This window comes from Balaenoptera physalus (genome assembly GCF_965194825.1).
Source record: "Balaenoptera physalus genome assembly, chromosome: 16".
Lineage (NCBI taxonomy): Eukaryota > Metazoa > Chordata > Mammalia > Artiodactyla > Balaenopteridae > Balaenoptera > Balaenoptera physalus.
In genome coordinates, this window is record NC_138898.1 from 66,871,479 (window position 1) to 66,896,867 (window position 25,389).

At 44.6% G+C, this 25,389-nt stretch overlaps 2 protein-coding genes across 10 annotated transcripts in view; one reads left to right on the forward strand and one right to left on the reverse strand.

The window, feature by feature from the left end:
- LOC309645087 (bMERB domain-containing protein 1) overlaps positions 1 to 25,389 on the forward strand; it is a 199,257-nt gene that overhangs the window by 171,350 nt on the left and 2,518 nt on the right. Inside the window, exon 9 of one of the 2 annotated variants that reach the window (XR_014254734.1) lies at positions 659 to 1,286. The exons of the other annotated variant lie outside the window; for it this stretch is intronic. The gene's annotated coding sequence lies outside the window, so the exon portion shown is untranslated. Of the gene's footprint in view, positions 1 to 658; positions 1,287 to 25,389 lie in introns of those variants that run through there. 2 annotated transcript variants of the gene reach the window in all.
- The window catches only part of MARF1 (meiosis regulator and mRNA stability factor 1), a 41,118-nt gene that overhangs the window by 6,047 nt on the left and 9,682 nt on the right, over positions 1 to 25,389 (reverse strand). For 5 of the 8 annotated variants that reach the window (XM_082429606.1, XM_082429611.1, XM_082429612.1 and 2 more), the window contains 19 exons: positions 24,476 to 24,593; positions 23,743 to 23,915; positions 21,813 to 22,238; positions 21,461 to 21,618; positions 21,214 to 21,372; positions 19,655 to 19,847; positions 18,759 to 18,937; positions 17,194 to 17,274; positions 14,400 to 14,636; positions 14,151 to 14,270; positions 13,268 to 13,446; positions 11,756 to 11,976; positions 10,844 to 10,986; positions 10,156 to 10,289; positions 8,834 to 9,036; positions 7,930 to 8,157; positions 4,128 to 4,358; positions 1,294 to 1,506; positions 25 to 85 (listed from right to left, as the gene is read on the reverse strand). In XM_082429606.1, coding sequence (XP_082285732.1) covers positions 25 to 85; positions 1,294 to 1,506; positions 4,128 to 4,358; positions 7,930 to 8,157; positions 8,834 to 9,036; positions 10,156 to 10,289; positions 10,844 to 10,986; positions 11,756 to 11,976; positions 13,268 to 13,446; positions 14,151 to 14,270; positions 14,400 to 14,636; positions 17,194 to 17,274; positions 18,759 to 18,937; positions 19,655 to 19,847; positions 21,214 to 21,372; positions 21,461 to 21,618; positions 21,813 to 22,238; positions 23,743 to 23,915; positions 24,476 to 24,593 — 3,457 coding nt within the window. The remainder of the gene's footprint in view (positions 1 to 24; positions 86 to 1,293; positions 1,507 to 4,127; positions 4,359 to 7,929; positions 8,158 to 8,833; positions 9,037 to 10,155; positions 10,290 to 10,843; positions 10,987 to 11,755; positions 11,977 to 13,267; positions 13,447 to 14,150; positions 14,271 to 14,399; positions 14,637 to 17,193; positions 17,275 to 18,758; positions 18,938 to 19,654; positions 19,848 to 21,213; positions 21,373 to 21,460; positions 21,619 to 21,812; positions 22,239 to 23,742; positions 23,916 to 24,475; positions 24,594 to 25,389) is intronic. The other 3 variants (XM_082429607.1, XM_082429608.1, XM_082429610.1) reach the window with 3 other exon arrangements.

Consider the following 25,389-nt stretch of genomic DNA (forward strand, 5'->3'; position numbering starts at 1 on the left):
GGGGACGGGATGCGGCTTACTTACTTTTCATGTCATTTTTTAACACTACAATTCTCTTATGACCATGTCCTTTTATCCAGACCACCTGCACACAAGACATACTACTGGTTAAGCAGTGGAAAAGGAGGGGAAATAAGCCCTAAAATTCAGGAAGAGTGTGACCTACTGTGTTTGGTAACATACTTAAACATACTAGGACTTAAAGACCAAATTAACGCCAAGAAAAAATTTTCTACACTTTGTTTTAAAGCAACAGAGGCTGGCAGAAACATGCCGCTTATAAAAAGCTGTAGTCTTAGAAGTTGTGAGACTCAGCTTAAAAATTACTCTTTATGACTCTTTAAAAACATCACCTCCCAAACACCAGTGCTGGTATATAAATGAAGCTAGTTCTCATGTGGGAGCTCTTACCATTTTTTCCAGATACTAAATGCACCTTAAAAGAATTAAGGGCTCTCCCACGCCCCTCAAGCTAAGCTCATTATCCTGACCCTAAAACAAAGGCCCCGACCTAATAACGCTGCCCCCACCCCCGCCAAGAGAGAGGCAGCAGTGGCCCTTGGCTCCCAGAGCCCCCCACGTGCATCTGTCACCAAGTCCCTCATCTCGGCTCCCAAGCTGTCCTACCCTCGTGTCCTTTCCTACTTCCTTTACTCAGGCTCAAGCCCAGCAGAGCGCTCACCTGGGCCTCCGCAGTGGCAGGCCCCTTGCCAGGCTCCTCCTCTCCTCCTGGTTCTCTCAGCTCCACCATGGACAGCAGCCCCATGGCACTTCCTACAGCAACCCCAAGGCTCCTCGCCTCTCTCCACAGAGTCTTGGCCTCCATAACTGAGCTCTTATTTCGCTGAGAGGCTCCAGCTCGGGAGCTCCACACTACTTGTCGCTGCTCTGCATCTGCTCACACTGTCTGCCCTCTCCCCTCTTCGTCACGTGGTTAATTAACTTCTACACATCGTGAGGACTCTGCTCTGGGATCCCCCGGACCTGGTCGTCCTCGGTGTGCCCACCGACGGCTGCACCGACCACACCGCCTGTCACCTGCTCAGATGTCTTGACTCTCCATTACCCCATACCTTTCTGAGGGCAGGGTCTGGGACTCACCCACCTGGCACCTAGGAATTTAATGAAGGTTTGCAGAACGAAGGAGAAATGCTAAAATCATTCATTTTTCTCCAACGGTATGTACGTTTTGAAAGGATCAGTTCAAAATGCCTGCAGGTCCATTATTCTGTCTGAGAGTGAGCCTGTGGCTCTCCAGGAGGACACCCTCCAAGAAACTGAGAAAACACCCACCTGTGGGATCGCTCCCAAGAGCTCCTCAACACTACTGTAGCCATACGTCTTGGGTTGCAGTGTTTCTCCGACATACTTGGTATAGGCCATGGAAAATTCATGAAGGAAAAGCTGCTGGTAGTGGTAAGTATGAAGCAAAGACCGCACGTTCTTGGCAAACAAATACAGACTTGTGAGCTTCACACACTCCTCCGTCTTATCATTAGTAAAAACCTGGTCCAGGAGAAAACAGCAGCATTAGAAACTTCCAGAGTGACTGGTCCTGCGTCCTAGAAATGAGGGTCTCTCTGAGAGTGAAAAGATGCCAAGTCAACTTGAAAATGGGCAATAAGCCAGGGAGGAGGAGAGACTGATTCAAGGATCTCCTCCAACAGAGGGCTATAGCCTTGAGCCAACTCTGGTTCTATTTGTAGGTGTAAGACAGCAGAGGTCTGACAAAATAGTGTGTCAGAAAGGAAGGAAACTAGTAAACTGAGATCTCAAACGAAAGAAGGCAGTGAAGAGAGAGGGCAAACCCCTAGGTGGACAAAGGGGCACCAGACAGTGGGGACCGAAGCCACTGAACCTCATCTCCCCGAGGAACACTGTGATGCAGGACAACAACATCACTATTCTTAAAACAACAATAAAAGCAATAAAGGGAAAAAAACCGACAAAAACCTTTTGTCCTCAAGTAAGCAAATCTGTTTACCATAAGCCTTTCAGTCTAACATGCCCTCACTGAGATCTCCTAGAGAAGAGATCTTTCCCAGCCTTAGCTGGTCATGGAAAGCCTTTTGTCCGGGAACATCCACTAATATTGCCTAGAACTAGTGTTCATATAATATATAATTAACAGAGTTTAGAGAATGTTGGATTTGATATCATGAAAGAAAACCAGAGCTAGATAGTAGTTAAAGTGGAAAAAAAACAGATTTTCTTCAGGACTATTGCAACAGGGGAAAGGACACCTAAGTGGACATGTAAGTATAGGTGTCCTTTTCAGACACAAGGAAAAGGGAGGATTTATAGCCAGCGGGGGCTGGGGAGAGGGACATCCAGGGTAGGGGGAATTCTTGTTAAACTGACCTAACAGGATTCTTGCAGAAGGTAGGCCAGGGTGATCAGATACCAAGGGTAGGAGATTCTCTCTAAAACTGGGCCATGTGGGCCCATCAAGGATAAGGGCAGGGCCCAAGGACAAAGTATAGTCTAGAAAGCGGCTCAGGGGTGATTGGCCAAGGAGAGAGTTTTAAAATTATTTAATTATTGGTCACGTGGTTATATGATAACAACGGTATAATCACTGTTTTCTTACACTGTGGGATTTATTTAGTTAATATTCTATTTAGAATCATTTTCTTTTGGGGGACTGGTATTAAAGTTACTTTGGCTTCATAAAAGAAGTGGGGTGCTTCCCATCTTTTTTTTTTTTTCCCAAGTGATCTAGAAGTGGTTTTTAAAAAGTTGGAGTTATTTTTTAGGTGAGTTAAAACCCAGTTCTTAATCTATCTGGTCCTTGTGCCTTTTGTCAGTGGTAAAATTTCAATGATCTTCAGTCTTTTTTGTGTTAATTGGTCTAATTTTTAACTTCTTAAAAATTTGGGAGTCAATTTCACTTTTTTCCCCAGGATCTTATCTATTTCCTCTAGGTTTTTATATTTGTTGTCCCACAATTGCACACAGTATTCTCTTACTATTCTTCTAATCTTGAAGTATCACCTTTTTTTTTTTTAAAACTGCACCGCACAGCTTGTGGGATCCTAGTTCCCTGACCAGGGATCGAACCCGGGCCCCCTGCAGTGGAAGCATGGAGTCCTAACCACTGGACCGCCAGGGAATTCCCAAACTGCTATTCTTTTTTTTTTTTTTTTTAAAGGAATTCCTTTATTTTTATGGCTGTGTTGGGTCTTCGCCTCTGTGCAAGGGCCTTCTCCAGCTGCGGCAAGCGGGGGCCACCCCTCACCACAGCGCGCGGGCCTCTCACCATCGCGGCCTCTCTTGCTGCAGAGCACAGGCTCCAGACACGCAGGCCCAGCAACTGTGGCTCACGGGCCCAGCCACTCCGCGGCACGCGGGATCCTCCCAGACCAGGGCCTGAACCCGCGTCCCCCACATCGGCAGGCAGACTCTCAACCACTGCGCCACCAGGGAAGCCCCCCCTTCTTTTTTTTTTTTAAGATTTATTTATCTATTTATTTATTTATGGCGGCTGCATTGGGTCTTCGTTGCTGAGGGCGGGCTTTTTCTAGTTGCGGCGAGCCAGCGCTACTCTTCGTTGTGGTGCGTGGGCTTCTCATTGTGGTGGCTTCTCTTGTTGCGGAGCATGGGATCTAGGCGCATGGGCTTCAGTAGTTGTGGCTCACAGGCTCTAGGGCGCAGGCTCGGTAGTTGTGGCGCATGGGCTTATTTGCTCCGCGGCATGTGGGATCTTCCCAGACCAGGGATCAAACCCATGTCCCCTACATTGGCAGGCGGATTCTTAACCACTGCACTACCAGGGAAGTCCCCCGAACTGTGATTCTTGAAAGGCCACCTGGTGACCAGCCAGTCAAACCTTCCTTTCTGCCCTGCATCTGACTGACAGACCACCACATAAGCAACCTCCTTCAGAAAGGGGTAACAGCAGCAGAATCTAGCCTGGTACAGGAAAAAGGCACCCCAGTCTAAGAATCTGGAGGCCAGGGCTTTCATCCTGGCTTGTCACTTGTTTGGGCAGGGTGCCTGCACCTGCCAATGCCTGTCTGTTTGTCTATAAAATGACCAATCAGTTTAATTTAGACCATTTGGTGATCTATAAACACCCAATACAACAGTTTTCATTACGGTGGTTCCAGAACCATTACCATTCATACCTCAACTAAGTAAGGCAGACTCTTCAGAAGTTCGGTCAAAGTCATGAACCCATATTCACAGGGGTTGAGAGGAGTACTGTGGGTGGTTTCATAGTGTCTCTTGAGCTCATCAACAGAAAGATGGGCAGTTCCCTCCCAAGACATCAGCAATACCAGCAGTTGGGCAGTGAGAGAACGCAGAGACTTGCGGTTGATCAGCTGAATCTGTTTGCCAGATTCCATATCAGCAACCTGGGAAAAGAACAAGAATGCAAACTTTTCAGAACTCAAGAGAGACAGGGGGCTTCCCTGGTGGTCCAGTGGTTAAGACTCCGTGCTTCCATTACAAGGGGCACGGGTTTGATCCCTGGTCAGGGAACTAAGATCCCACATGCTGTGAAGCGCAGCCAAAAAATTAAAAATAAATAAATAAATATTAAGAGAGACAGCCTGGGTCATACCTGGTTCATCTAGTTTCACTTTGGCAAACGAGACCAAAAGAGGAAAATCTCTAAGTTTTTCTCTTAAACTGAAGTAAAGTGAGTGGGTTTGCTGTAGCTTCTTTGGGACCCCAGACCAACACTTCAGACCAACTGCAGCAGAAATCATTCTCTCCCTCCCTCCCTGCTGGTCCATAACCAGAAACTTCCATCAACACCACCGCTCCCCTAAGCGAAGGAGATAAGACCAGCCAGCTGACATCCATTGGCCCAAGCTTGTGAATTAAGGGGTCGGTGTTCTCCGGAAGCAGGAGGTGGTTAGATTGCAGGCGACCCTCCACAGAGCTGCTCTGCAGTCGACTTGCCCCACGTGTGTGTCCCAGGGGCTAGACACGGGAGATGACACAAGGCCTTCTCTGTCCAAGGGCAAGCCGCATTCTTATAGCCCATAAGCACTTGAAAAAAAGCTGGTATTTTCGTGTCTGACTATATGTCTACTTCTCAACTTTTTCAGATTCTCAAGGAGATAAAGGGTTTAACTAATTAAGTGCATTGGGAGGGGAACCTTGTGAAAGAGACACAGGTTATCATTTGGGGACCAAACAGCATGTGAAGAAACAAACATTTGATGGCTGAGACCTGCAGGCCTTGGGTACGGTGCGGGGGGGAGGGGAGCCGCGTCCGTGAAGTGAGCCATCATGGGAGTGAAAACAGGCAGAGCTTCAGGACACATGCTGCTCAGGCCTGGGCAGGCGAACCACTGCTCACTATCACGGCTGTTTTCCCCTTTATCTGATTTCCAGCCAGGACCACGGGTCAAGCTCAGGGGCTTTGGACCCTCGGAGGCAGAGGGTGGGTGGCACTTGAGGAGCCAGCCCAGTACCAGTTTGTCTTTGGAGCTGACGCCCACCAAGAGCCAGGGCAGGAGGCTGGTGGGTCGACCCTGACTCCACTCATCGTGGTTATGGATCTGTGAAGATTCAGACTACAGATTTCCTCAGCAGACCTGGGGTTTAATCAATCAACAGATAACAAGCCCAGGGGGAGTCCAAGTCATCTTCTTAGATGCCCAGACCATTATTAAGAAGAAAAAATAAAAACTTGCTTGATGCTACTTAGATACATCTCTTGATTCTCGACCCAGGCTACACATCAGAATCACCTCGTGAGCTAATCTGTGCTCTTGAGGCTCAGAGCACACCTGGCCTCATTCTATAAGAATCACAGAGGCCTCAGTATTTCCCAGAAGACCCCCGGGAGACCGCAATGTGCAAGCAGGGTAGCAAGCTGGAGCCGCTCCCATCTTTTCCCGCTTTAATGCTCACACCGAACGTCCCGGTCATCGGCCCTTATTCATCACAGTCGGCGGTCATGGCTTAGTCTTCCGATCCACCGAAGCCCTCCAACTGCCATCGCCCTGAGCAAATGAACATCCCGGGGGCCTGTCCCACACCAGGGCCTTCAGTTCCTCAAAGTTCTCATCTCCAGTGACATTCTCTTCTACACAGTTCCACTCCAGACCCCACCCCAGGCCACACTGGGTACCTTGTCATGGCCCACTTCCAGAATCACTCATTCAAACCTCCCACACGTCCTGCCTGAAGCAGATGCCGGGGCTGGAGACAAGAAGGCGATCCGAATGCTCAATTCTTATGTTTCTTCAACTTTGCCAGCATGGACTCCTACTTCCTCCTGATTCACGAGCCCTCTCTATTCTTCATTTTCCTCTTATATCCATCTTGGCACTGATAGGCCATTAATTCATTAACATTCCTGTCAATACTCTATCTACACTCCTTTGTCCCTATGTCTTTTCATTGCACCCATCTGGCAAAATCCCACCTTGAACCCAACGCTCTGTTTTCCCTGAGTCTGTACCCAAGCAGCCACATCTCCACTGCCTCCACAGGAAAGCTACGTGCACCCAGCCCCGGGGAGCTCCACGCTCCCAGCACCCCTACGCCTCCCTGATCAGGCCCCTCTCCCGCTCACCACTGATAATTCAGACCTTCTCAGCTCTTCAGTCTGGAATCCCGTCTCTCTCTCCCTCTCTCTAAGCAGTTGCTCTCACCTTGTACTTGACAGAGAAACAGCTCTGGGAAGGTAATTCCCTCTTTTCCTGGTGACACACATCAAACTCCCCTACATCCGCCTCCGCCCTACCCGCTTCCCTTTTGTCAAAATACTAACGTCAGAGCTGTCCCTCCTTCCACTGAATGCCAATTCCCACAACCTCTGGCCCCCTCAGGACCCTCACCCCATCACCCTTTCTGGCCTTTGTATATCGATCTCTCTCAAGGAGATCCTTCTCGGCGGCTCTCAAACGTGCCCAGTCTCCCCGACTGGAAAGAACGGCCAGCGAGCACTCACTGGCTCAGACCCGCAGTCTCCTGCTCGTCTCCTTCACCAGCAAACAAACCGAACAGCTGTCGTGTTACCTGTTGCCAATGTCTCGCCCCCGCCACCTCCTCGTTTCTCAGCCCACTCAGTGCGGCCGCGGTCCCGTATCACACTGGCACCGATCCTGCTCCGGCCGGCAGCGCCACGTACCTGCACTCAGCTTGGCCCCGTGGTCCCTGAGTCCTGTCTCACCTGCCCTCTCAGTGGCACCTGGTACTGCCGGCCGCTCCTCCTCCTTGGCCTTGGACGTTCCCCACTCCTAGTGTTCTTCCTGCTCTCCGGCCTCTGCATCCCTGCCTCCCACGAAGGGTCCTCCTCCTCTAACTGCCCAGCACAGAAACAGACTCCTTCCAGACCTGTGACTGGCGCTGCCACCACTTCGTACATTTTCCTTCCACTTCTTCCTCCTTGTAGTGAGTTTTCTTGGTCCTGTGGCGGACGCAGCCTGCACACTGTTCAGCTGTGCTGCCCAGGACTGCGAGGGTCAGTTCAGCACAGGCTGGGGAAGAAGAGGCAGTCACCCCCTCCAATACGGCCTCTCCAGCAACCAAGGCAACTCTGAGCCCCAGCCTGCTCCTAAACCTACTCCATAAGTGAGTCAGAATCCGGAAGGAGAGCTGTGATTTCAGTCTCCCCAAAACTTCGGAGACAAAGATCTGTGTACAAGGATCCAACTTCAGGTCAGCAGGACTGACACTGAGACACCCAAGAATAAACACTCTGGGATAAACTGGCGACTTCGGTTCACAAAGACATTATTTTGGCGAGGCCACTAAAAGACACACAAAAGCAAGACCAAAAATCTAAACTGCCAAACCCAAGTCATCTCCTATTACCCAAAAACATATTAACAACACAAAACAAGTTGTGAAACAACAGTAAGCAGTGCAGGGTGTAAATACAGAAATGCTTAATCACATGCAAACATCCCAATGAGGATTATGCCACCGCAAGTCTTACTCTGTGAAAAAAAAAAATGTTACCTTTACAACATGGCAGAGTTTCTGTGTTAGAGCCGAAACTGAACTGACATCGTAGTCTTGGAGACGAAATGTGTAACCAAAAGTCTTAGCATATTCTGTAAGCAGATCTGTCATCATAAGGCAGTTATCTTTTTGGGACCGAAGGAGTTTAACAAACTGGGCAGCTAGAGCTTTGAACCGTTCGACCTCTGTCAAAGTGAGGATTTTTTCTTCTCCACATTCCAATACCTTGGAAAACACACAGGAGGAGGAAAGGGAGAACCAGTTATGACTGTTCACGGGGTTAAATGGCATGAAAATGTACACAATTAGGAACTAAGAAGCACTTCAGTGTTCTTTAATGGATGTCAAGATTCAGTTTTGCAAGATTAAGAAGTTCTGGAAATTAGCTGCCCAACAATATGAACATATTTAACACTGCTGAACTGTACACTTAAAAATGGGCAGGTAGGTATTTTACCACACACACAAAAAATTTTTAAGCACTGCAGGGGTCAAAGGTGGTAATAGCAATAAAAATCAACAACAGAAATCTGGTTTAACTTAGCGATGACTTAACAGCCAAGCATTTGCATCACCTCGTGCACTCATCCCCACCTCCAACACAAGAGATCTGAAAAATATGGGGCTCATGAGAGAAGATTGTTTATGAAACAAGCTATGTAATCCTTTTCTCAACAGATAACCTAAAACTAACCTGAAGAATGATTTCTTTATTGAAGGAAAAACCACATTTACCTAAAAATACTAAGAAGCCAACAACACAGCTTCTCTGACTGAAGTATTTCAAATTTTCATCCTATTTCATAACTCCCTACTTCCCAGGCAAACAGGTCCGAAAAAAATTTTTTTTAATTCCCCCTTATATTGTTCTGAAAGATATAATTAGAATTTCTTCACTTACTTGTAAAATATCAGGTATGGCTTCAAAAAGTTCGAGTAGTTTGGTAAACCCATAGTATGCGAGTTTGCACTGCCGGCCAAAGTGGTGATGGTAAGAGGGGATAAATTTATTAAAGGGCATCCGGAAATGGGGTTGGTGTCGCAGCAAATCCACAACATCCTTGGAGAACTGTTTTGTCCTTTCTATTTCATCCTGGGTACGTTCTTTAAAAAAACAAACAAAAAACAAAAAAACCCCATAAACCACAATCTTCTTCTATCCATCCGTGCTTAACATTATTAGTGTAGTTAGTACTATGCACTGGTTACAACAGATACCATCTCTGCCTTCCAAACACACACAACCTAAAACAAACACACTCTTCTCTTTCCAGATGGTTTTCAAATTCAATCAAGGGCAGAACACCAGGAAGTCATGATACACATATGCACACCTACACACCTATGTAATTTCAGCTTACAAACTAGAAATAATTTCTCTAGCCCCTCCACCTCCCCACACCCACTCCACATATATGAACATGACACACATACGTCTCTGTACTTGAAAAAGTAATCTAGAAATTATTTTACTAAACCACACTTCTGAATATTAACATGCTTTGTTTATTCACCTGATCTTCAGTTAAAATTGCTAGCAGCAAAGAGTATCAGGCACCAAAAGTTTAACAAAAACACAGGAGAGAAAAGTTTAAACTTAGATTTCTGTTTCTATTCAATTTTAAATTAGAATTACGAAAAGACTGGCGTTCGTCATTTTCGCTTTGGAATACTATGATTTCGGGGACATCGGTGTTCCGCAAGAGCACAGTTTAAGACCCACTGACTGGTAAGAGCGGGAGAACACGACTGTGTGTAGATTTAATTTTTCTATCCTAGTTCCCACCCCAGACCCCAACTGGAACTACTAAAACGTGGAAGATGAAACATCCACTTGAGCCTTCTTTCCTTCTCAAGTGTGGTACCTCAGAGGTAAAAAGAAGAGACAAGCAACAGTCACGGTAACTGACTCAAGTGGATAATTACAGCATAAACAGCCAGAGACAGGCTGAAGGAGGCATTTTCAGAAAGTGCTGGTTATGCCCTTTTTTCCCCCTTAGAGTGAATTCTGAAAAAATAGCCTGGTTTTCTTCTTGACAAGTGGCTTCCCCACTCTGAGGACGCTAGGATCCACTGCCTGGCAGAGCCGTTTTCACACTGCACTTTCCATGGAATCTTCAGGAATCACAGAGAAGGAGGGGGAAAGTGCATCCCTTGTATGATTCCATGTTAAAATGACCACTGAGACAGACAACTTTCTTCCAGCAAATTTAAGTCACATACCTCTTTTGGGGATACAAATCACCATTTCATTATCTTGCTGGGACAAGCAGATGGTTGTGTCTGGAATCTCTGATACGATATCAATCAACTCACAAACACCATATTCGGTGACATCCCAGTCCTTTGAGAAACACCTAGGTTTTAACCATGGAAATGGATGAAGAATGAGAAGTAGCACTTGCCAAAATAATTTATAAGTTTTCCAAAAGAATGCTAAACGGAGAAGTTAGATTATTTTAAATTTGGGAGAACAAGTGTTTTAAAATATTTGCTTTCATTTTTAAAAGAAATACCATATGCTAACACATATATGGAATCTAAAGAAAAGAAATGGTTCTGAGGAACCTAGGGGCAGGACAGGAATGAAGACGCAGCTGTGGAGAATGGACCTGAGGACATGGGGAGGGGGAAGGGTAAGCTGGGACAAAGTGAGAGAGTGGCAAGGACATATATACACTACCAAATGTAAAACCGATAGCTAGTGGGAAGCAGCCACATAGCACAGGGAGATCAGCTCGGTGCTTTGTAACCACCTAGAGGGGTGGGATAGGGAGGGTGGGAGGGAGACAAAAGAGGGAGGAGATATGGGGATATATGTATATGTATAGCTGATTCACTTTGTTATACAGCAGAAACTAAAAAAAAAATAAAAATTTGCTTTCATTTTTTTCCCTTCTCATCAACTCACCAATGATAAGCCTGCGTGAATTCTCTCACAATGACTTGTTTGCTGGCTTGGGATTTGAGAAGTTTTAGTAAATCCTGAGTAAAGCGCTTCACCTGGGCCCTGTGGGTAAGGGTCAGCAAGCGTTTGGAGCCCATTCCAAGAATCTGCAAACCAAACACTTTGGTTATTTATACTCATGAGACCCTGGCAGATCCTGACTTTCTTTTTGATGGTGCTCTCTCTCTCTCTCTCTCTCTCTCTCGTTACCACTCTCAGAGAACAAATCCTTTTATGTATGATATCTGCATTTTGAAACACAAAGACCAACAAAATGTAGGTGTCAGAATGAACAACTGCTCACGTGCCTGGGACCCTTTTTTTCCTCGCACACTCTTTCCTGAATAGTCATGAATACAGAAATAAAAAGCATGCTATCAGCCTGGGCAACTAATTTTGTCTCTAAAAGACAGCTCAAGTTTTGCAGGCCATTTTTACAGGCGGGAAGCTATCACGACACCTTAAGTTAACAGGCAAAGACTCCTTAGGAAGCACTGTCAGGCTCCAGCCCAGTAACTGGCCTCGAACTCCTTCGTAAGGGAAGGGAAGCCCACGTTACAGCAGCTCCTGTGTAACGGAACAATTCTGGAGAGGACTGTGCTAGGAGGAAGGAGGGCAGTCTATAGAGATGAGAAGGAAAGTACTCCTCGGTGCACTTAGGAGTTCCTTTAAGTTGGAAACTCACAGCTTTCTGAAAAACTGAGAAGCCACATCGTGTATAAAACATGTGTATAAAGGAAGTTTTTACAGGATGTTTGCTCTGAGCTGACTTCTTAGGGATTAAGTTACCAGCTACCCTGTTTCTTTGGTGGAGATAGCCAAAGCCATAGAGGAACATTTCCACTGTTAAACAAATAAACTCTTAGCACTCCTTACCTGCAACACATGAGGCACTGCTTCTAACAATTCGATCAGCTTGGAATATCCATAGTCTGATACCCGGCATTGCTTTGCAAAATGATGGTGGTAAGATGGGATGAAATTACTAATCGGTATGACACAGGATGGCTGGCTCTTCAGTAAATCGATCACTTCTCTACTGAACTGGATCAGCTGGGGGTTACCCACAGGACTTTTAGAACGCAGAAGCCAAGGATCTAAATATGCGGGGAGAAAAAAGGAACAGGCACAAGAGATAAAGCATGACTGCAGCCGATGAAAGAAAAGTAACTAACCTTGCATTCCCTTGCTTGAACTCAATAATGACCAAGCACACAAGACCAAACAGCCACTTTACTTCTCAGCTGCTAAACCCAGGTCCTCTATAACCAACAGGCTAGCCCAACTTCTTTACAGGCTGGCAAATGCTTCCCCACTACTTGTCGAAGTCAAGTTGCCAAAGCAAAGCGTGGTTCACCATAGTGTGAACTTAAAAGGGAAGTGCAGATACACAGGTAGTTTCCAGCTTATAAACTGGTTGTATGTCAAAGATCCATTTGTAACTTGGTCACTAACATACTTTCCCACAGAAACAAAGTTATAAATGGTCATCACGCAGGTAGCCCAGAAGGGCCTAATTAACCCAGAGAGGGGCTGCAAATGTCTGGGAAACTATGGAAAGCAGTGATGTAAAACTAGCATGAGATAAAACTAAGAAACAGGTTTTTACAGTTATCTTGAATGTTCACCTAATTAAGAAGTTTTCATTATTTTATTTATAAAAGCGTAAATAATCAGATGGAAACCTTTACAAGGGGACAGCGGGCTAAGGACACAGGAGAAAGGAGGGAGCAGCGTAACAACACAGGATGGGGAGGGTGTAGGCCTGAGGGGAAAGGCAGGAAGAAGCTTCGGTACAAACAGAGCTCCCTGGTTATCCTCACCTTTCTTCCTACAGGGCAGGGGGAGGTGGGAGGAGAAGAGGATGAGGAGAAAAGGAGGAAGTGTTGGGGGCCAAAGAGAAGGGAGAGTCGATATGAAGGCAACAATTCACAGTGCTGTGCACAGGTAGCAGGACTAGACACCTGCAACTCAGGGGGTGCCAGAGCTCAGAAACTCATCCAAATCTCGGTTCAAATATCCCAGTCCCTTACATTTAGAGTTAAATCTATTTTCACATTGATCAAAGTCATAAATGTTGATCAAAATAAATTTCCAAAGTAAATAGTCAGAGATAGTTCCTTCAAATAGCTGGAACTATTTTTAAAGGGCAAGCCAAAAAAGCTTTACAAAATTAGATAACTAGAGAGACTTGTAACTGTGGAATTTGGATTTTAAATTTTTTAATAATTTATGCTGGTACTTTCCAAAAGTCTAGCTCTGCCAAACCTTCAGCACTTTAGAGTTTTTAAAAGATCAAAGGAGACACCCACGGTGCTTTATGACAGGCAACTAGTGCTGCTATTTAAGAGAAAAGCCAACAGCCTGGACCAAATACCTGAAACCTACCTGTATTTGGAGGCGGGGGCTTGTTGTGAATCCACTTAACTACTTTGACGCCATTCTGTGCAGTGGCGATGTTCACACCTGGCACGCAGGTGACGAGGTGTTCCAAGGGAACACCCCCGCCGCGGTCTTCCTGCACTACTTCTAGCTCACCAAACTCTGCGGCATAACAATCTGGAAAACTGAAGTGGGGGGAAAAACAGGTTAATTAAAATAATGGAAAAGCAAAGCACTTGCCAAACAAACGCCTGCCTTTATTTTAACACATCCATTAATAAATAATTTCTGTTAAGATGCCCATGATCTGGGTTTGAAAGTTAAATTAAGGTCCTAGAGAGGCAATCACTGTAGTATTTCTCTCTTTGATGCATTCTGACAGTACCAAAAATTCCTGGGCAATTTTCTAGCAGAGGGGGTTAAAAATAAGGCAACAAGGTTGCAAGTTCAATCTCCTCTAACATATCGGTTTGGTGGCTTTAAGGCAACTTGGTTCTGTGTTGGCCCCTCTATTAAGCCTACCACGTGGCCCATGGTGTGGCTGAAAGGACTTCTGAATACTTGTCTCCTACAAACGTTGAAATCTACAACTATTTGAGACCGTGCACTCTCTCGTAGTACTTGTGCACAGCACTTCCAATAATCTTTTCTCTGTGGAGAAGAATCTGCCCTATTCATGCTGATGTTTCTAAAATTCAGCACAAACACAATTTCTTGTTGAAATATCGAGTGAATGGATCCCATTTCAGATACACTTCGACTACAAGTGGTAGCTAAAAACGTTAGGCTGAAGCCTGGTACAGTGCGTGCTTGGGGAGAGATGCAGGCAGGTGGCGGACTTTCTATAAAGAGGAGGACTAAGGCATCACAATGGCTTTGACACGGTCACCTTAATAAAGGCACGGTGCCCTCGTGTGTCTGCAGAAGACTATGAACCTGGGGCGCGAACGTCTTCAGCGAGAGAATCACAAAAGGAATCTTGTAAGAGTCTGGATCAAATTCATGTTCACTGCCGAAAAGAGAACAAAACAGATAGTTGACATTTCTCAGTGGTCTAAGACGTTCCCAAGGTAATTCTCAGAGATGCTCCACGACCTTTTACAAAAGGATTACTTCTCAAGGGAAGTGGGCAATCTACCTGAAATCCTTATTGGGACAGTGCTGCCTGCAGACAGGCTCGTGATATTCTAACTCTTCAAATATAATTGGGCTGCAGTTTGTTGAGGAGCCGTCATGTGACTGGGAAGACCCCAAGGGGCTCTGGCGGGCCTGACTGCTGGGTAAGAGACACACCAGTCTGCCATTTCCTTGTTCACGGATTGCGACTGTGTCTGTTAGTTTATACAAATCTGACACATTCAACCTGTGTCCAAACCTAAAAGCAAGGAAAGAGAGAGATGCTGACTTAAAGAGAACGTTTTTCTTTGTACAGAAATTCCTGACCTGTTCAGATAAAGCTCTATAACCAAGAATGGATCCCCTGTCTCTTTGAAAAGTAAAACTGGGATAATTCTACTATAAATTTATTCACCATCAAACCAGTGATGCTTGGCACTCCTTCCAGTCATCCCTGGCCCATTGCCCGTTACAGTGATTATATATATCATTTGGTACCTAGCCTCCGACCCCACACAGTCTCTGTAAATGCCTCACCTAATTTTCTGAGACGGAAAACTATCTGCCATGACCCATTTCACCTTGGCCTCCCCTTCACTTCCAAATCCCTCTCTATTACTTCTCACCATCTCTGCTCCTCTCCCTCAGAAGAGGTATACCCCTTTTCAGCTAACCCTATGCTTCAGCCCCCTGACCTACACTAGACTGGACTCCCCAGTCACCACCCTGACTTGTGTCTTTCATACTTGGAGCTTAAAGGCACAGGATCTGAAGACAGGCAGATTTGAGTTCATATCCTGGCTCAACCTATGTGACCTTAGTCAAGCTATATAACCAATCTAGGCCTCAGTTTTCCCATCTGTAAAATGGGGTGACGATCCCTACCTCACAGGGTTGACGTGAGAATTAAATATGGCATGTATGGAGACAGCTTAGCACAGAGTAAGTGCTCATTAAATGTTAGCTGCTCCAATGGTCTCTTCCCAGTACCCTGCCTACACGCTCAGATCTCCCCGTGACCAACACCAGTCTCAAATCCCGGCCCCCACCCCCTACACTGCCCCACTCCACCTATGTCCAGTCTTCTCTGTGCTTTCACTCAGTCTGGAGCTCTCGCGTCTTCCCTCTAATGTAAACAGCTGGTCTCTCAGGAGTTGCCTCTGCTGTTTCACCATCCAGTCTGCCATCCCCTTCCCTCCAGGATTTTTTCCTCAGGACTCTTCAGAGTTGGCTCTCAAGTCACCAGTGGCCTCCTCCTCCTCCTCCTCCACCCCAAACCTCACACCATTTTCTCAGGCCATCCCCACCTTCCTGATGACACTCTGGCCTCTGGGTTCTCACCGGCTTCCTGTCCCTGGTTGCCTTCCACCCAGTTCTGCCCTTTCTCTAGTTCTCCTCCCTCTCCTCTAAGTTCATCTGCTCCCAGGTCTTTCAAGATCATCTTTAGGCAAATAACTGCCGTATCTTCAGGGCTGACTTCTTTCCTGAGGGACTCCAAATGTGCAGAAGACCACCTGAACTCTCTGCCCAGACATTCCAATAGCCCCCTAAAACTCATATGCCCAAAGCCAAGATCAAAAACTCACTGCAACTCCTGGACATCCCTGGTGGCACAGTGGTTAAGAATCCACCTGCCAATGCAGGGGACACGGGTTCGAGCCCTGGTCTGGGAAGATCCCACATGCCGTGGAGCAACTAAGCCCGCGAGCCACAACTACTGAAGCCCGCGCACCTAGAGCCCATGCTCTGCAACAAGAGCAGTCACCTCAATGAGAAGCCCGCGCACCGCAATGAAGAGTAGCCCCCGCTCACTGCAACTAGAGAAAGCCCTCGCACAGCAACGAAGACACAACACAGCCAAAATTAAATAAATGAATTAAAAAAAAAAAAAACGCACTGTAACTCCTGAACAAGCTTTCTTTATTTCTTCACTATTTCCAGTTTAAACATACAAACTTCCTCCCAGTCACCTGGGGCAAAAAACTCAGAATCAAACTGACCTCTACTTTTTACCTTGCCTGCTTCATAAAACTAGTTACCAAGTCCAATTTCACCGACATTTGAAACTTCTGTGGTGTCCAGTTCCCTCTGTTCCGACAGCTTCTGCTCAGAGCAGGGACTGGTGCACACGCTCCCCCGTGTCTCCCTCCCTCCCCCATTCACTCCAGCTCAGACACCACCACTGCCTGAAGTCTTCCCACCACCACACCTCTCCCCTCCCCTCCTTCCTCCGATACTTCAGTGGCTCCCACTATCCACGGGATAATGGCCAAGCTCCTGGTTCCTTCCAGCCTCTGTAACCTCAAGGCCTTTTCTCCTTCCTGCTCCTCCTTTGTAATGAGTTTCCTTTGTTCTATACAATATATGGCGAGTGTCTTTTCCCTTCCAGACGTAACAGCCCCAAAGACAAGGGCTGTCTTCCCAGCTCTGCACCCTCCACAGAGCCTTTCGTTCCACTAGTACTTGCTGAGCATCTACTGAGCACTGGGCATTGAAGACATGGTGCTAGGTCAGACCCGGTGCCTGCTGTCCTGGAGCTTACAGTCTAGAAGGTGCTCGAAAATGTTCATACAATGAATAACAAAACTCATCAGCCAAGTGGAAAAGATGAAAGTACAGCTTTGGGGACTGAGGTCTAAATTTGCTAAAAATGAAAGACATTCTTCAAAGGTGTGTTAAAACTGGAATTTCAATCTGAACACCACTGTCTTGGTCTTATTTCCTCTGCTAGTTCCTTAAGAGCTGCTACCAGTTTTATGCATGGAAGTCACCCATCAGTACTGGCTGGATCAATGAAAAAAATAACCCTCACTTACTTTTTTTCATAGATATCTGTAAATTTAAAAAGAGGCAGACAACAGGCGGGAGCATCCTGAAGAATGGACATTGTTTCTGCACTGCAAGAAAAAAGTTTAGTCCATTAGAGAACAGACGACTTCCTCTCCGTTCCAAGTTGTATTTTAAAAACAGAGTTCATAAAATTGATGAACAAAATGTGTATGCAAAATAAACATACCCATTTATATCTCAGAGTTGATCTTCCAGAAAAACTTAAACAACGGACTTCAGGAACAAGGCAATTAAAGAATATTTAAGTCACATATACTGGGATTTTTATCAGACTCAAGCATAGGGCTTTGCACACCTGTGTATCATCAGAAAGACACTGACTACTCACTGAGACACTTTATTAATTCAGAGCTAAGGGCAGAAGAGCTTGACTGTCTCCTGCCACAGCGCAGTTCTATCAGACAGATGGGCGAGGAATCCCCATAGTTGAAGATACACAACTGGATACACTGGTTAAGAGTGACTGGCTTTAAGCCATAGGATTATGGATGATTTTTTTGTCTCCTGCTTCTTTTATGTTTCTGAAATTTCTAAATTATCTTTAATGAGTATTATCTTTATTCCAGGAAATTAAAAAATAACTTAAAATGATGGTGAAGTTTGACTTGCGTATGTTATGAAATGATCATCACAATAAGTGAACATCCATCATCTCATATAGATACAAAATTAAAAAAAAAGAATTCTTTTCCTTGTGATGAAAACTCTTAGGATTTACTCTCTTAACAACTTTCATACGTAACACACAGCAGTGTTCATTATATTAATCATGTGGTACATTACTCCCCTAGTGCTTAGTTATCTTATAACTGGAAGTTTGTACCTCTTGACTGCCTTCATCCAATTCCTCCTTCCCCCGTACCCCACCTCTAGTAACCACAAATCTGATCTCTTTTTCTATGAGTTTGTTTGCTTGTCTTTTGAAGTATAATTGACCTATAAACAGTATGTTAGTTCCTGGTGCACAAATCATTATGCTGTCTGTACACCTTAAACTTACAGGGTGCTGTGTGTCAAAAGCATATTATGAATAAAACCATCACTAGATTCCTAAGATTAGTCTAGTCGTAACGCAGACCTATGGGGCTGGGTGTCTATGTGACATTAAAGATGTATCTGCAAGCTGAGAGCTTAGAGCTTTGTAGATCTACCTATTATAGACAAATCCACCTTCTACTAAGATTGGAAGGTAATATTTCAGACTTTCTAGGCTTATAAACTTTTATTGTAGAGGCCTACTATTTTTAGAACCTGTTCTGGATATGTGGCATATTATTTTACTCCTAAGTGCCTGCCAAGTTTAAGCTGTACTTCATCTTTGATTAATGACTTGAACGAGGGTAAATTATTCTAGCTAGCTTATTTCTAACTTCTACCTTATTTCTAACTCTATCAAGGGAGAAAAAGCATTACTGCATATGTGATCATCACAAGAGGGTTGGGAATGGGATAAAATCTATTTTTATTATTTCTAAATTGTTTCTGGGCCAAAATGTTATTTCCTGAAATAAACGGCTTGTTTGTTCTTTACCTCAGTAAAGAGAGTGATTTATTAGCAGCTCCTGTGGCAAGTGAGACCAGGATCTTCTTGCTGCCAATCTTGTATCTGTGGAGGCTATTCACCGCATTGATTGCTTCTTGTAAGTTTTCCATCTGAACAACAGCTTTGAGCTGATAATCTGTATGGGGGCTGAGCTCAACACTCTTCACCTGCAGCAGTAAAAAGGAAAACAGAATGCTGATCCACCCAGAACCTTGTCCTCTTAAAACTGAAGGTGAATCACTAAGCAACTGGTTTGTGGACTTCAGTGCTGCCGTGAGGGAACCTGTCTGAACTGTGCACTTCCGCTGACCAGAACCTAAGTGAGCTAGGATGGGTGACCTTCAGGGATGTGACATCAGACTAGCCTGCCTTGTGCTCTGGCACACCATGCTCTCCAAGGCAGGCTTAGGGGTCAACACATGCAAGGAGTCTTTTGCGTCTTCTCCAGACCCTGCCAAAACCTGGGGCATAGCCATCTTAAGTTTCAGTAAAAGGTGCATTTTTAGCAAATTGCACCCAAAAACTGAATCAGATACCGTAAGACATTAACAAAAACAGCCAACATCATTTTAGAACCCTATTTCTATATTTTAGCAGCCAGAGCTAACTAAAACCCATCAGTGTTTTATTTCCCAAAGAGCCACTTAAATCCCTGCCCATGACCATAAGTGCTTCTCTGCCAGGCTTCTTGCTCTCTTGGGCTGTGTCCTAAAAACAGAATACACAGCACCACCATGAGCAGGCCAGAGGAAAAAGGAAGGTGTTCAAACTCGTTGAGTGACACTTACACCCTGCCTGTAGTTATGTATGCTGAGTTAAGTGCACTCAACTTGAATGCCAGGCAAGGGGTAAAACAAAGGCAAGAACAAGAGTGAAAAGGTTACCTTGCCGTGTCTAGAAAACGCTTCCTGCATGAGCTGCTGCAGCTCCTTCCGGGACAATCTGTAGTCTAGGTTGCTGATCTGGATGTCAGCACCATTTGCAAATGGGTCTGGGCAGTCGGCACCAATGCTCGAATTTGCAGCGTTGAAAGCAAGTGGGGATGCTCTGTTTAAGAGGTTTGGAGACATACTCCTGCTTAAAACATACATAGGTTATTTTTAAAAACTGTTATTCTATTTATTCAGTTTATGCCATTTAGATTTTGTTTGAAGCTACATAAAAACAGCTTCCTGCAATACAATTTGGTTTTCAAATGTTTTTTTATCTTAAACACGCACTGATTTAGACTCATTGTCAAAAATACGACCTGTTGACTACCTTATAAACAGCAAATAAATTACTCAATATCAAATATTCTTTTATTGGATTATTTAAAGCTAACGGCAGAAATTACAGGCAGGCCTAATGAATTAATTTTCCACTTTGTGCATTTATTCTTAGGACACTGAGCATTTATTCTTAGGAAATTAGCTTGTGATATCAATGTAAATCATTTACCTCCCCCTGGCTCTGAAAAAGCCAGATATTCTTTATGTGTGTGTGTGTGTGTGTGTGTATATATATATATATATATATATATATATTTTTTTTTTTTTTTTTGGCTGCGCCATGTGGCTTGTGAGATGTTAGTTCCCTGACCAGGGATCAAACCCGGGTCCTCGGCAATGAAAGCATGCAGTCCTAAGCACTGGACCGCCAGGGAATTCCCAATATATTTTTTAAATATAAAGACATTTTATTTGATTTATTTTTTGGCCGTGCCACACAGCATGTGGGATCTTAGTTCCCTGACCAGGGATTGAACCCACGCCCCCTGCAGTGGAACCACGAATCTTACCCGCCAGACCACCAGGGAAATCCCAAGCCAGATATTCTTGCTCATATATTGCGGCCCTTCTCCACGTAAGGAAATCTTTTACGTGAGTTTGTACATGTCATTTGACAGGTCCAAAGTCATGTTCTATAGTGAGTCTTCACCAACTCAGCAGAACAAATACAATGCTAGAAGGAGCTCATGGGATGCATGAGCTCCTTCTGTTTTCCAAGCTTCACGGATTACTTGGAGTTTAGAAAGCTTAAGTAAGGTCGGTGTTAAGGTGGTTTACAGAGACCCTCGTTCCTCAAACAGCTTCCTATAATTACCCCACGAATAAGAATAACCAGTGCGTGTCAGTTTGGGCCTCTTCCTCAGCACGATGAAGCCATGAGGACATGGTAAGAACATAATGTGCCTCCCATCATTGCCTAAGGACTCCAGGACAGGCTTCTCTCTCTGACCTCTGCTTACCAAGACTCCCACGTGGAGGAGGGAGAAACAGCAAGAATCACTGACCCCAAATGTTAGCTATCGTTACCAGTGGAAAAGGGGACTGGCGGAGGAGGGGTGGAAGATTTCTCTTTTAAATATGCACTTGTGTGTTGCTTGAATTCTGTTGAACAAACATTATTTCATAACCCCTTCTACTGCACACAACCACTCCATGGATCAAGAACCACTCACCGAGAAGACCAAGACTGAGGCGTGAGCAGAGGACCCACTTGCCTGGATGCGATCAACTTGCTAAAAGCAGACGGATAACTCACTTGGAACAGAGTCTCCTCTTTATCTTTTTTCTCTACAGGAGAACTGGTAACACTGCGGGTGCTGAGGTTCTCTTTTCTAGTGGAGGGAAACATTGCAGGGAAGAGGTCACTTATCTTCCTTCACATCATGACAAGCAGCTACAAGGGAGAATAACGGAACCTACTTTGGATTGGTTTTGTAAACGGATTCTGCCACCCCCGAGGTTTTAGGTGTGGGTGCTGCAGCACTTGAATTTCTGTGAGGAGGTGCCACCGGCCTCAGGTGGCCTTGCTGGGGCTCACTGCTTCGAGTGCCAGTCTTCGACTCCATGCGGCATAGCTCCTTAAAACAGACAGAGCAAGGGAGTTTAACAGTTAAGCCTCCAAGATGTGTCAGACCTTGTACAGGAAACATTTGACTTTGAGTATCCTCGAAAATGTAGAAAAGGACACACCAAAAGCAAGCGAGCATATAAAACAGAGACCAAGAAAGCAAACCTACCATAAACTTCAGAAAGCAAGAGGTATCACAATTACCTGTAAACTTTTAACATTGGTATTTTTGGTAGCAGATCCAGAATTTGCCTGCGACCCTTTTCCAGGTGCGGCTTTGGCACTGGAAGATGGTTCACTTGTATCTTTGATGAGGCACAATTTTGGATTCTTAAGTTTTTTGGGAGACTTCGCTTTATCAGCAGTTGCATTTGAACTCTTTGTTTCACAGAGTTCTCCACTTTTTGGAGTAAATGACACGATGATCCTATTACCAAAGACATCTTCATTTTCCATTCGCTTCAGAGCCCGTTCTGCACTATCTCGGTTTATGAAGCGGAGGATTGCGCTGCAGCCTGTGATATTTAGCACTTTCCCGCCACAATTATCGGACAGGCGTCTGAGCCTGTTGCTGATGCTCTTGCCATCTTTATTTGCTGGTAGGTTATAAACATAGAGCAGAGTGTGGCACTGTTGATACAGAGGAAAAGTGTTACAGTGGGTGGACTCGAGGGTACACATTCAATTACAAACAAGAAGAACAATGAGTGATCTCCAAACTTTAGCTAGCAACCTTGGAGGGGAGATAACAGATTTCCACGGGAGAGGGTAAACTTACTTAGACTGAAAAACATGGAAAAAGAGAAGTGTATCTAAAATTATCACTCTGGCGAATGAGAAAAAAATATGTGGCAAGATTGAATGTACTGAATAATCGGTCTTTTTTTTTTTAATCATAAGGGATAAGGATCTCTACAGTGGGCAATCTCTCACCTAAAATACTACAATTGACTTAAAGGCCTTCTGGATTAAAAAAGTGAGTGCCAAACACAAGCGGAAGAGAGGAAATGTAGCTGTAGCCAAAAGACTAAAAACATAATGAAGAACAACAAAAGTGAATCAGCAGAGCAGCTCCAAAGCCTTAAGTAGGGCCTGTGTATGTTATTCCTTGGGCCAGACTCTGGTACCCCCAACTGCGGATTATCCTTAGCATGTGTTCAATCTCTGGCCAGGCTCTGATCTCATTGGGTATCAGGGAATGCAGTGGGGCCAGCAATGCAAGTGCCTGAATCTGGGGTTGGGGGGGGCAGTCTCGGTTCTGCTGCCATCGTGCTGTGGGACCTCCAGCGGCTTGCTGTACTTTTTCTAAGTGCTGACTTCCTCCTCCCTAAAATGAGGAGGTTGGGTGAGATCATTCCTAAAGTGCTTCTGTAACTCTAAAGTTATTAAAATATGTTAAAACTGCATTTCATGAATGGGATTGCCCACCCTTCTGGACCATCCACACTATAGCTCCTCTCCGTTATTATTGTTTAAAAGTTGCACATATAGTCTCCAGACAGCTTAAACACAAGCTCAGTGTTGCAGTAAACATTCTTATCCTAAACAAGACTATGAGAAATGCTCAGCCTGCTGGAAATACGTGCACTTTCTCCTGTCAAGTGGCTTACCAGGCTACAGGTGTAGCGACCACTACTCCTCATTGTGCCCATGCATGCCAGGGACCACAACCATAGAAAACAGGCTCAGAGGCCTGCTGGAGCTTCAGGATTAAGTGCCACAACTGTACAATCACTCTGCTTATTTGACTCCAACCACACCAGTATGTGCAAACCATCATCATATTCTTTACACTTAAAACCTGGAAGCAAAAAGAGTAATAACTCTCATTCCATTACTTCCATCCCCCTGGCACAAAACATTGCTAGCTTTGGAGACACTGGCAAGTGGTTGTCAGTAAGGTAAATCTAAAAGTCAGTTCCCTATGACATTTTGAAAAAAATAAAAGCAAAATGCATGCATGTCAATTCTCTGTATATCTGTTAGAGAAGAAAGTTTCTAGGCCTGTTTCAAAATCTGGCCAGCCTATTACGAAGAACAGCCTCACCTGGGCTTGCAGACCCCTTATGAAGGGCTGTCTTGAGCCTCTGTAATCTCAACTAGAATATGGCAGAAAGAACACAAACCCACTTACTGGCATTTTTACTGGTAACCTGGGGGGCAGTTCGGAAATGAATTCTTCAAATCTGATCAGCTCATTAGCATGGTGCAGCAGTGCTTCTGAGGCCTGGTTTTTATGGACCAAAATTATGTGGAAACCATGCCTGTGTCTCAGGTCACTAAGTTCCAATGCGAAATTGACATCAGCTGAAAGACAAGGTACAGCCCAACCCCCATCCCCAAACATTAGAAACACCTGACAGAGAGAGGTAACTCTAATGACATCTACTGAGAAGGAAGGAACGGCAGGATTGTATTCTAAGTTGCCACCCCCACCCCTTTCTAGAACAGGAACGCATTTCGTATCAGAAGAATTAACATGGTAAGACAATTTTACGTATACTTATACTGAACCCCAAGACACGTTACTTCCAGTAGTAAAAAGGAGCAAATGTTAATACTCTGAGGAGCCCCAACTTCATCTTAGATTTTTAAAATTAGCAATACGGGGCCCCCAGGATTAAAAAAAATTACATTTTCTTTAATAAACTTGGCCCCGCAAGAATCCTTAATTAAGTTCCAAGGAGAAAAATACAGAAATCCAGGTAGACCCATTTTTTTTTCTAAACAGTTTTCAAAGATAAGCATAAAATGTCCTATGTATTTCAGCGTCTTTGGGGGCACATTTTACTTTAACATATTTTGGTTTCTATGATAATTCACACACAGTGAGTTTAGCTGAAATTAGCAGATGTTTCTACACTTACTTGACACAAGAACCACAGTGGCGGGAGCAGTGTGAGTATTTGCAAACCTTCGGAGGCTCTGGCGGAGCTTGTCGTCAGCAGCGTTCTTTGCAGTAGCATTGATGTGGGCAACGGTTACCTGCATTAATTTATAATAAGGACAAATGAGAAAGAGCTGAGGTTAGAAAATCACTACACATTCTGCCCGCCTCTTAATAGACAGTTCTTGAGGAAACTTTTATTATTACTGCCACTTAGGAATGGAAAAAAATTACAGTCAAATCTCAATAATTTCAACTTCAGTTCTCCAGACGAATTAACTGGGACCATTATTATCTCTAGTTTCATCTCTAATCTTCTGCTTTTTCACTTCATCCATCCCCCTTTCAGAAAATAAAGAAAAGAAAGTGAAATGTGAAGTAAATTAGCTCTCTCTAGTATCTTTTGCCAACAATTTTGTGGGTGGCAGAGATATGATATATAATTAAGGTACGATTTGGGGCTGTATTTGATGTCATTTCTATTCGTCGTCTATGGCTTCCACCATCAGGTGGTGGAAGAGGAGAGGCATCTGTCCCTAAGGGAGCTAAAATGTGTTTATTCCTGTTAAAACTATCAGGCTCACATTAAAGTCTCCAAAGGAAGGAAAGGTTTGAGAGGTGCCTCAACTACATACAATACAAAATAGGATTTATTAGTTTTTACAAGGAACAGAACTATATAATTTTAGGCAGGAATATGGCATATCAATGGAATTACTTGTCTGAAAGTCAAAAGAACTTGATTCTGGTTCCAGCTGAAGAGAACAGACTTTGGGGTCAGACAATCTGGATTTAAATCTAAGCTCATCCACTTACGGCCATATGATCTTAAAAAAGTTGCTTCACCTCTTGGGCCCTTTCATTTGTAAATTCCATATAATAAATCCTATGAGC